The following is a 12,284-nucleotide window of genomic DNA, read 5'->3' on the forward strand; positions in this document are numbered from 1 at the left end:
AGAGTCTATAAAGGGGAACCAAAAACTCTATCATTAATGCAAAGGAGTGTCTGAATATTATTAGATATAACTTCTATTTATATAGCACTTTTGATGCCAAAGGATAAAAGGCACTTTATAAACTTAAACTGTTATAAAGAAATTGCATCATCCCACTAATGAAATGTAACCACCGCTGGAAAGCACAGCAGCACATAGCAACACCAGCTACCCTCTTAGGGTAGGAGGTGAAGGAGAATAGGCAGACTGAATCCATCATTTGAACTACATTTAAAGGGAAAGCTAGATAGTCTACTGCATGTTTGTGTTTTGTTACATACATATGTAGGGGGAAATGAAATGCTTACAAACATCTGGGCAGAAATTCATGTTTTATTTCAAAATAAGACCTATGTCCTAGAATAAGAGTTGTATCCTACTCTGAAACACTGATGCTGAATTTTAAATTAGTCCTCCTTTAATCCTAAAACTTAAACACATGCTTAACTTTACTTACATGAGTAGTAGTTCTGAAATTAAAAAAAAAAAAAAAAAAAAAAGATATATAGGAGTCAATGGGACTATTCACATGCATAAAATCTTTCTAGGACCAGGGCCCGAGTTTCTATTTACAACAAATATAACTGAACACTTTTTCATTCCATTATCATTCCACAGCCTGATGCAGCCACACCTCCTTTTAGGTTTTAACATTTAAAATAGGTACATCTATATCTCAATATATTAAAAAAACATTTACAATTGTCCATGTGTACACATACAAGACACTTAAAAAACAATATAGACATCAATAATGGTCGTTACAATGACATCTCTTCATTAGTAGGTAGAAAAATAATTCCATACATTTTCTCATTATTTCATCTTCTTATTACGGGGTCACAAAAAACAAAGAAAAAACTCAAATCAGTTTTTGCCTCATATCTATTTCTATAAAAAACATTCACCACAAATACATTCCAGAAGACAGCTTGGGGAAAAAATAAAAATCACCTACATATATGAAGCTAAACTAATGACATCTGACACTACAGCTTTAGACTCAGGTAGCCACAAATATAGCTTAATGTTCCAAAGGGATCAGTTCCTTTGGGATATCCACTTGCCATACATCTTTGCCCCCTTTAGCAGGAATAGGTTCCAGTAGCCATCTTGGATTTGAAACAACAGTCAAATATTTCTGCTCCAGGCTAGTGAGTACAGCTTGATTTTCCAGCTCCAAAATCTTTTCAGGAGATAAATTTTCTGGATACTGTGAGGTCTCTCCAATGTCAACTAGCCCTGTATTATAAATGCAAAAGTTACTTGGCAGGTTAGTTCCCCTCCCCAACAGAAGTTTTCCAAAATAAATTCTCAACAACTTCCCAGTCCACATAAAAAACAACTAATTTATATTATAGGAAGGTCTCTATATCCAATATACACACCTTAAACAACAAGTGTCAATCTCTGCAAAAGGCAGCCTATGTGACTCAAGATGAAAAGAAAGATGAGCTGAAGCATGCAGCTATAAGATTAATAACTCAGTGCGATGTAATTCTGTTAAAAAGAAGTTCTGCAACTACTGAGGTATTATTGAAAACTTGGGAGCCAAATTCAGCCCAGGAACAGCTCCTCTTAAAAAAACAGAACTGTGCCCACTTATAACAGCTGAATTTGCCCCTATTTTATTAAAATATCAACAAAAGAAAGTAAAAGGGGTACTAGACAGCAGGAACTTTCATATCTTTCTGTGATTAAACATTTTTATGAAATAAAGGCCAAATAAATCTTCATTCCTTTTCACAGTTTAGCATGTGATTTAGGCAGAGATTATAAATCTACATACACCTCTACCTCGATATAACGCAACCCGATATAACACTAATTCAGATATAATGCGGTAAAGCAGTGCTCAGGGGGGCGGGGCTGCACACTCCGGTGGATCAAAGCAAGTTCGACATAACGCGGTTTCACCTATAACGCGGTAAGATTTTTTGGCTCCCGAGGACAGCGTTATATTGAGGTAGAGGTGTACTACCTAACAATTTTCAGTATTGTACAGACGGAACAATATTTTGGTTTATGTGATAAACTGTTCCTAAGGAAATAAAAATATTAAAATGAAAATGCAAGAGTTGGTCGGACAAAAGAATTGATATAGATGAGGCTAAAAACAAAAAATGGATACAAACTTCATAACTACACATACAGTACATCTACTTCAACCTAATTTAAAGCAAAGAAACAACACTTCTGTCATAATTTTGTACCACAGTAATAAACTTCTCCATTGCCCAAACAATAAAAAACAATATTTGGAGTATTCAACCATTTGCACAATTGAAAGAGGCAGCCATCAAAATAATGTACTAACATGACATGAAAAGCATGCCATGACTTCATTTAACTATAGGAGCACTGTAAAATAATAACAGCAAGAGGTCTCAGAAGCTCAACATGCAAGTAAATACATGTACAATCAGCATTTTTAGTAACATAAATTTAGCATCTGGCCCATTTTAGACCTTCTCAAACTATTACAAGCTGGGCACAAACCTACTAATTTTTACAGTCTTGAAAGCAGCAGTGTCTAAAAATAAAGCTCAAGGGGCCATACTGAATACTCCATTTTCCTTGACTCAGGAAGAGCAAACTGAGTCCTATCTTTCTCTAGCTATAAGTCCCACATCTCATGAGGGAAGCATGCAACAGAGGAGGCAAAGCTACTTTCTCCTCTAGATCCAGTAGAGTGATCCAGCAGAATCCGAGAAGTAGTGCTGGTAGAGGTGGTTCAGGAGGCAGTACCCCCTACAGTCTCCCTGTGCCCACAGACCAGATTCAAATCCTTTAGTTTGTCAAAAAGTCAGAGGACACAACTCAGGGAAAACATTTTCAACTTGTAATCAAATGCAAATTTATTTTTTAAACAGTCACCCTCAAGGCCACAATTTAGAGCCTTCAAGGGCCACAACTGGACACCACTGCTGACCATATCAGCAGGCCAGATTGTGGGTTGGACACCACTGCTTCAGAGCAAGTGTTAAAACAGTTTTATAATTAAGCTCATCAGAACTGTGTTTTTGTTTTTTTAATAATTTCAATGGATAATATGTTTATTTTTGAGCATTCGTTTTAGATTGTTATAGATTTGAATGTTCATAGATGCTGGAAACTATGAGGTAGAGATCAGCCAACAGACTTTAGACAGTAGACTTTGAGATTCAAAAAGTTAAAGCCTTATATCCATTAAAATACAAACTGTCAACCTCACATGTCAAAATATACAAAGTAAATATTCTTAAATCAAACTCTAATAAATTCTCAAGCAGCTTTTTTCTTACTTTGCCGATCTGTAAATTTAAATTATTGATTGACATATTTTTGCGTCAGTTTATATGTCTACAGTGAAACTGATGTTTACTGACATTTACCAATAAAAAAATAATCCTTCCAAGCCTAGTTACAATCAGTAAAGTAAGTAAAAGTGAAATATTTTAATACAAGGTGCATATATGTTAAGTCAGTGGTTCTCAAAGCCGGTCCGCCGCTTGTTCAGGGAAAGCCCCTGGCGGGCCGGGCCGGTTTGTTTACTGCCGCATCCGCAGGTTCAGCCAGTCAGGGCTCCTACTAGCTGCAGTTCGCCGCTCCAGGCCAATGGGGGCTGCAGGAAGCGGCACGGGCCGAGGGATGTGCTGGCCACCCTTCCTGAAGCCCCCATTGGCCTGGAGCGGCGAACCGCGAACCAGTGGGAGCCGCGATCGTCCAAACCTGCGGACGCGGCAGGTAAACAAACCGGCCCGGCCCGGCCCGCCGGGGCTTTCCCCTGAACAAGCAGCGGACCGGCTTTGAGAACCACTGTGTTAAGTCATACTTACCTATTTTACTAACTAAGATCCTGACCATACAACGCTAACCATGTGGGCAGCTCCATGAGCCAGCATGGAGCCCAGCTCACCTTAATGGAGGACTTCCCATGTGCTATTCCTGAGGGCATTCTGCACCAAAAAATTAAAAATTCTGCAAGTTTTATTTGTCAATAAATGCAGAGGCTCCAGCATGGGAGTGGGGAGCACAGGCCACTAGCTGTATGAAGGTGGGGATCACCCTGCAGCCTCCCCACCCCCGAGACACAGACTCAGTGGTGATGCTGCACCCAACCCTGACACAACACAAGGCCTGGGCCTGCCTCAGAAACACCCTGGGGCCCTGCCACCCTGTGCCAGGTGCACCAGCTGTGGGGCAGGCAGGCAGGCTCAACCAAGTGTGGAGGGGCTCAGTGTGGGGGGATCTAGGTATGGGGTGAGAGGATTCTATGTGGGACAATCTAGGTGCAGGCAGTTCAGCGGGGGTCTAGGTGTGGGGATCTGGATGCACATCTGGATCTTGGGGGGGTTTCCAGGTGCAGGGGCAATGGGACTCTGCAGGGGATTCCAAGTGGTTGGGGCTCAGCGGAGGGGTGCTTGATGGGGTGGGTGTCTGGGTGCAGCTAGTTGGGAGTCAGTGGCATAGGGATCTGGATGTGGGGGCTCAGGGTGGTGCAGGGAATGGGGCTTGTCAGGGTGGGGGTTTGAGTGCAGGGAGCTCTGTGGGGAGTGGTCTGGGTGCAGGGCTGGGGGTCCAGAGGCAGGGGGGGCCTGGGTGCAGGGGTTGAGGTATGGAGGGCTAGGAGGGTTCTGGGTGAGGCTTGAAAAGGGTGTCTGGGAGGTCCATTGGCCGATGGGGGAGCAGCTCCCTGTACAGTGACCCCACAGCTAAGGAGCAATGGGGGCAGGAAGCAGGGGAGGATGCTGAACTTCTTGCAGCTGGAGGAGGTTTCTGGGTGTGGGTCTGACACAGCCCCAGCCACTCCTTGCAGGGGAAGAGGAAGTCCTGTCCTCTCCTGTCTCCAGTCCAGCCGGGACTAACGGCTGATCCTGGCTCAGGACAGGAGCCACTGGCTGGGGTGTCCCCAGCCCTGCAGTGATTTACCTCTCTGCCAGCTGCTCCGGGTGCCTGAAACGATGTACCTGCGCAGCTAGGGATTGGTGCGTGACTGCCCTTGCAGCTTCCCTTTGCTTCCCTGTCAGAAAGTCATTTTTCTGCAGGGCAGCAAAGAAATCTGTAGGGGACATGAATTCGCCCAGAAGTAACAATGTGCAACACACTGCAGAATTGAAACCTAAGGCCCCTATCCCGCAAACTTTTAAGCATGTAAATAACCTCACTCACACAAATAGACCTATTAAAATAAATGGACTACTCAAGAGAATAAGTAGTCTCTGCAGGCCCTGAATCAAAATGTTTACTTCTGTTAGCACCTGAAGTCAATGAAAGAATAAGCTGAACTCCATTCTGTTTCTGGCATTGTGAGACTTGTCAGATAACTCTTAGTTCCAAAATTATTATTACTGGTGATAATGAAGAAAGCAGAATAATTTAACTGGATATTTAGAATACTAGGAGTTTGCACTGCTAGCAGTTTGAAGAATTACGTTTTTACTTGTAAATGACACAAATTGGATCCATAAATATTCATGATGAGGGGTAAATTTTCCACTTGTCAACATTAAAAACTGTGTGTGCATGCACACACATACACACGATTTGGGTGCAAACAACTGCTATCTGCTTAAATTATTCCAAAACCTTAGTGCACACACAAGTTTGCATCCAAAAAAATTCACTGGCCCCCAGTGGTATTTTGTGGGTTTAAAATTCTAATATTTGCATGTATATTAGGCTACTGAACATGCTCACACAAAGATTAGAATGTTTAGGGAGTATGAATTAGCATAGATATACCCCCAGTAACAGGCATGTGTGCGTGCAATTGTGTGTGCTCATGAAAGAAAGAGAGAGAGATGGGAGAGGGTGCTGGCATTTGAAAATTTAAGCCCCAATCCTGCAGACACCTATGCATGAGCTTTACTTTGTGTGTGTAAAGTTGTCTCATTGACTTCAGTGCCACTACTCATAGAACCTAAAGTTAAACTTGTACATAAGTCTTGGCAGGATTGGCACCTTACAGTCACTTTTCTAAGTTCAGCTACTCTTTAAGATTTCATATACTGCTTTACAACTTTCGGCCCAAATATGATCACATTTCCACCTACTCAATCTCACTGATATCAATAAGGTTGCACAAGTGGAAAGGACAGCAAAATCTAGCCTTTTGTATTTATTTGGTATTTTATTTTTAATGTTTTTGTGAACTTCACAGTACCTCACAAAAAATTACAAAGTTATAAAAAAATTGTCTAGAGACAGGTTACAAAATTTGTGCTTAAGAAACTGTGTTTACAAATTTAAAACATGCTTAGGACTGTGTGCAATAAAAAAGATCAACATTGCTTACCAGCAATAACTCCTCTGCCAAATTTTTCCCCTTTATCTAGTAGCTCTTGAACTTGTGTAGGTGTCATGCCAAGTCTATTCAGAAGGATCTCTTTCCATGTTTCATCTTCCCAGTCCTTAAAAGCTATGTGAATAGCAATAGTGCAGTTCTTATAGTCTACCAGCAAAGGACGCCAACGAGTCTCTATTGTTTTGACTTTGTTCAAAACCAATCCAGCATAGGGTTGCCGGAAGGAAAGACAGCCAAATATCATCTTTCTTGAGCGTCACTCTTTACCTTATATTTCTCTCATATCCTGTTTAGTTTAAGGGGAAAAAAATTAATTAGTTTAGCACAACACCCTGATGTCCAGGACTTGAAAATCTATCCAGCAGTGGCCACTGAAAACTAATGCATCTGCCTGCACAACAGTCTTGGGAAGTTTTGCAAAATATTCTGATTATTCAAGTCACTGTACCTTCAGAATGTCTTAGAATTTCTAGAAAGCAAGAGTGAGTTTTCAAACATTTAATCTGTCTTGAAACTCCAAAAATTAGATTATGATCAGTTACACTGGTGTCTATTATTATTTGTATGGTAGTGGCTAGAAGCTCCAACCAAGATCAGGGCCCCTTGTAACAGGGCACTGAACAAACACAAGAGTGAGAGACTGTCCCTGCTGGACAATGTTACAATTTAAATAGACAAGTCAAACAGAGGGTGGGAGATAGGAAATATTATCCCCATTTTACAGGGGGGGAAGCCTTTGGTAGAGCCAAGAACTGAACTCAGACCTCCTAAGTCCTAGTCTAGTGCTTTACCCACAAGACCCTTACTAAATCAGATGTTACTCTGTCACCATAACTGAGATCAGAAACTAGCTACAGGTATTTACAAATAGAAATTAAACTTTTCCCATTAGTTTTCAGCCCATGTCATGGAGAATGTTTCGGAAGGAAGAAGCAAAATGCAAGACATGGGGACAAGAGTGGGAGCAGGACACAAAATGAATCAGTAGTCTTGAAGGTTTGGAAGAATGAGGGAGGAGTTGGAAGACAGGAGAGCTGAGAGGCAGGAGCTAAATTGTCCTGTGCCTTGTAGGCAAGGGCAAGAAACTAAAAATCGAATGAGGTGGGCCTGCGAAAGCCAACAAAGATATTTGAAGAGGGTTTGACCTGCCCAGAGTGGCAGACAAGATGGAAATACACTAAATCTAACTATGTTTGTTTTTTCAAACACAGTGAGAACAGTATGTTGTTGGGATTTACTCTTGTTTGTTTACAAATCAAATGCTGGGGCACTGTGCTACAGAGCAGGAAGGCCAACATATTAGAACAACTAGAAAAGTCCACCTTTGGCAAGAAGTAAACAAACAGCGTCCAGGGGAATTATATGTTTAACAATACTGTACACTCAACAGTATGAGGTGTTTTCGCTAGCACAGCAAATTCATTTTATACATGGTATTTATCCTGACGGTGCCCAGTAAAACTATTACTTATAATAATAATTTTTAAAAAATCATTCAAGTTGTCTCAGACAGGAGAGCCACTTGCACCATTCATATGGGGGCTGTTCAACACCCAGCCAAGTGCTGACTCAGGGCCCCTCTCACTCTTCATACTGGGGCTGCCCCCTTTCATCAAAACTCAGCCCCCCTCACACTCTTGGGTTCTCCCCACCATCAACTCAGCCCTCACCCCACCCTGGGGTTCCCCCCCCATCAACTCAGGGCCCCCCTCACCCTTGGGCTCCCCCCCCACCATCAACTCAGGGCCCCCCTCACCCTTGGGCTCCCCCCACCCACCATCAACTCAGGGCCCCCCTCACCCTTGGGCTCCCCCCACCCACCATCAACTCAGCCCTCACCCCACCCTGGGGTTCCCCCCCCATCAACTCAGGGCCCCCCTGACCCTTGGGCTTCCCCCCCCCATCAACTCTGGGCCCCTCGCACCCTTGGGCTCCCCCCACCCACCATCAACTCAGGGCCCCCCTCACCCTTGGGCTCCCCCCACCCACCATCAACTCAGGGCCCCCCTCACCCTTGGGCTCCCCCCACCCACCATCAACTCAGGGCCCCCCTCACCCTTGGGCTCCCCCCCATCATCAACTCAGGGCCCCCCTCACCCTTGGGCTCCCCCCACCCACCATCAACTCAGGGCCCCCCTCACCCTTGGGCTCCCCCCACCCACCATCAACTCAGAGCCCCTCGCCCCCTTCACACGGGGGTTAACACCCGCCCAACGCGCTCCCGGGGCCCTCACCCATCGGCTCGTCGCTTCCTCCGCCGCCCCCGTCTCTCCCACGCGCTGAGGGGTCTGCAGTGACTCTCCCGCCGCTGCTCCTCGCCACCAGGCCTCGCCCCTCCCGCCGGCCCGCCCACAGCCGCCGCGGCGTCCGCCACCCGGAGTGGGGAGCGCGCAGCTCGGCGAAGCTGGGGAGGCCGCGGCGGGGTGGGGCTGGCGCGCTGCTTGGCCCTGCCCTGAGGGGAAGGGGGAGCGACACCCCCCACCTGGCCCAGGCCAGGCCGCTGCCCGCGGGCGGTTTGGTGACAGCGGGAAGAGACGCCAGGGGGGTGCTGGGTGTTGCCGAGTTCAGGGCCCCCGCCCCCCTTTAGCACCCGCCCCAGGCCTCCTCCCTGCACAACCACCTGGGCCGAGCCAGCGGCAAACGAGCTGGACTCAGCTCGTCTCCATCGCTCGTGCCTGGGGCGGTGACCTGACCTGAGCGGGGACCCCGGGTGCCTCGCCTTCCCCTGACACCAGCTTGGGTCCCCCCCCGTCTCTGGGCCCCGGGTCCTTCCTGGGGGGGCAGGGAGGATGAAGGTAGCAAGCTGGGGTAGCCCTGCAGGGCTGTGGGGTTGTTGCCTTGGAGGGCACTAGCTGGCACAGGGTGATCTTAGGTAATAGCAGGGAGCCTCTGAATGCTTGGGCCTGTTTCTGCCTCCAGATACTGTGGTGTTTAGCGTTAGATCAAACCAAACAGACAAGTATTGGTACCATCAGATATTTCACCCCAAATCACTCTTGCTCTGTAAAATCTGAACATCAGAGGTTGAAGTTTATTCAGCACTAGACTTGTTTGATATGTACACAGCTCTTTGCATCTTCTGGGGGTACTGGTTGCTGGCCAGTTCCCCTGTGAATCAGCTGGTTTTGCCTCTTTTCTGCCTGCCTGCTCTGCAGCCACGTTGGGCCTTCTCTATACTAAATTTTGTCTCTTAAAATGCCCCACTATTGCTACCAGTGGTGGAGCTCCGCTGGTAGTATTAACAGTGGGCTTATTGATGTAAATTGTCTTCTGGTAGAGTCTGGTGCTTTAACCATTTACTACTCTGGTTAAAATGCTGGCAGATGGTCTTTGCTAGCTCCTCCACCATTGCAGAACTGCACTGGTGTTTGCAACAATGGGCAATTTTAAGGGAAAAAAATGTAGAAACAATCTTACAATTTGAAAAGTTCAGTAAATAGAGCAGGATGAGAGTGAGTCAGACTGCTGCCAGCCAAGCAGCATCTTCCCCATCCCTCCCTGCTAATGGTCCACTGATTTTTGGGAGAGAGAGAGGTCTGTAGGGAGTGGTTGTTCAAAGTAGACAGAAAGCAAAATATGCTTTCAGGAGAGTCAAAGAGATCTAGTGGAAGGTGCAAAAGTAGAAGAGTGAGATCAAGGGGGATGGGAAGAGGTAGAGGAAGCCAGAGGAGGAGGAAAAGAGAGAGGGGAGGACCTAGGGTAGACCTGGAAACAGACAAAGGAGAAGAAATAGTAAGAAAATAACAGCTTTTAGGTTCAGTGAATTTTATCTTATTTGTTCTTCCATTTCATTGTATTTGTCCAGCATGTGCCCCACAGCCACATCAAAGGGATAGTGTTGCACTGGGGATTTGAAGGTGAACTGATAATTAACAAATAATTGTTAGTAAGTGGCATAGGATAACTCAGCACAGTTTCAATTAGAAAGTACAGTGTTTTTGTTTCCCTCTAGCCAACTCCTTTTCGAAAGGATACCCCAGCAGATACTGCGCTCAACCCCATAGGAGTCTGCAAGGGAGATCCTGTTGTATAATATTGCTTGTTTTTGTAATTTTGAAAGTGAATTTTTTACTTTATACCCTCTTGCATTTCCAGTGATAATAAAAATTTTGGAAATAGGTATGGAGAGATTTCTGTTATCCCTGTAAGCTCCATTGTGGTCCAGTTATGACTTTGAGGTCTCTTTGGGATGTCACCTAGAATGGAAGGCAGTGACACAAAGCGGGGCGGGGGAGAGGGCAGGTTTAAATCACAAATATATGGCATGCCATTTTTGTTCTGTTTAACTGGGGTATTCAGCACGTATTTTACTATTATAGTTGACCATATGTATTATTTTAAGTTACATGCCTTAGACATGCATCAAAGTGGTTGCCCTGCTGCTCATTTTCATAGGGGAACTGAACAGCAAAAATAAAATTAACAAGATCTTCCTGAGCTAGTACATGGTGCTGAAAGTGGGGAGAGAGCGAAAATGATCTCCCCATATAAAGAGTTTAGAATTAGTCTAGTTCCTCCCTGCCTTATATAAAAAGGGAAATTAATAAAGGGGTAGTCAGTTTCCCTTGCAGCTAGATCCAGTGTAAGAAGGCTAGGTACAGATGGAAACTAAATAATCCAAGTCAGGTTCACTATGCAAGGTCTTTACACATGGAGCCTGGGCAAAGGAAGAGAAAAGGGATGAGGAAAAAGTGGCTAGTAGGAAAAATTAATGACTGTTTGCAAGCAGAATTAGAAGAGGGGAAAAAAAGCAGAAAAGAAGGAAATAAAGGAAAGGAGAGAAATCAGAGACAGAAAGAAAAGATAGAATGGTGAGTTAAGGAAAAAGACCTGCTCCAGTGATGATAATGTGTCAGTATCACCTCTCCACACTTGCAACTGGAAGTTTCAAAGTAACTTTTAAAATTATGGAGACTCAAAGATGGAGAAGGAAAGCTGATTTTTCTAGAAGTCAGAAGAAAAATGGGCTACTCCTTCAATTATCCGAAGAAACTGTCACCCAGAAAGTCATCGAGGTTCCAGGCAGCAAAAGGTAAGACCAAAGCGACATTTTCCTATGGACATTTGTGTTTGTGGATGCAGGCTTCTGAAATTAAATTAGTGTTGTGTGCTGTAAACAGTGATTTGGGAGGAATAGATTGTGCCCTCTTGCTTTTTTGATGTAAGTTGTTCAAGTAGTTTTGTGGCAGCTGCCTTCACTATAGACCTCCACTGAATAGCTAATGTTCTAATGAAAATAACCCTAATCTTAACCTCGCCACATCATTTTAACTGCTGAGGCTATTTCTTATCCTTGCTACTATTTTCTGGGATTCTTACTGTTTTTCAGTATCCCCCCTACTGCAATATTTCTAATGTTCTCCACAGTATTCCATATAGGGTCATACAATTCCTTTTTACAATGCTATAATGACAAGAGAAAATAAGTGACAAATTTAATGTAATTGTGATTATTTAGGTTTTTTATTTTAAATGTTCTTTAATTTTAGGTTATTTCAGTCTTATTAGATCTGTGTGATTAGTGCAAAGACCTGTTGAATCTGTATGCAATTGCAAGTATTGCTTTATTGCTTTTGCTGTTATTATTTCTGCTATTTTTCCACTGCAGTAACTGCTACAAATGTGAAGCCAAATTCCTCTCTCTGTTTTGTGAAAGAATGTTTGGATTTACAGGCATGTAACCTATAGCAGGATTTGGTCCAATATCATTTGTGTTTGATTGTATAAATATAATGCCTTGTTTCATGATCTAGAGGGAGATTTTTAAAGACACCACAGGGAATTAGTCTTCAAATTCTCATTGAAAGTTTAAAAAAAAATTAAATGCATTTTAAATTTTTAAATACAGACGTGGTTATTGCCATATAAGGTGAGTAAATGTTATGAAGAATTGTCATATCAGATATATCATATTAGCTAATCTAGTCCAGAAACTTCTTTTCTATGGGTCAATACTGGA

General features: G+C 43.9%; 1 protein-coding gene across 1 annotated transcript; it reads right to left on the bottom strand.

Annotated features, from left to right (window-relative positions):
* Positions 1-508: 508 nt before the first annotated feature.
* Positions 509-8,647, bottom strand: LOC135883774 (protein EOLA1-like). Its single transcript, XM_065411019.1, has 3 exons — positions 8,560-8,647; positions 6,317-6,611; positions 509-1,281 (listed from the first exon to the last, which is right to left on the bottom strand). The coding sequence occupies exons 2-3, from the start codon at positions 6,567-6,569 to the stop codon at positions 1,064-1,066; spliced, it is 471 nt and encodes a 156-aa protein (XP_065267091.1). The 5' UTR covers positions 6,570-6,611; positions 8,560-8,647; the 3' UTR covers positions 509-1,063.
* Positions 8,648-12,284: the final 3,637 nt, after the last annotated feature.

Source organism: Emys orbicularis, chromosome 9 (assembly GCF_028017835.1).
Source record: "Emys orbicularis isolate rEmyOrb1 chromosome 9, rEmyOrb1.hap1, whole genome shotgun sequence".
Lineage (NCBI taxonomy): Eukaryota > Metazoa > Chordata > Testudines > Emydidae > Emys > Emys orbicularis.

Excerpts from the sequence above, each read along its gene's own strand:
- LOC135883774 (XM_065411019.1), bottom strand. The coding sequence starts at position 6,569 with ATGATATTTGGCTGTCTTTCCTTCCGGCAACCCTATGCTGGATTGGTT. Across the intron at positions 1,282-6,316 it reads TGGCAGAGGAGTTATTGCTG|GGCTAGTTGACATTGGAGAG; the intron begins GTAAGCAATGTT and ends TTTATAATACAG.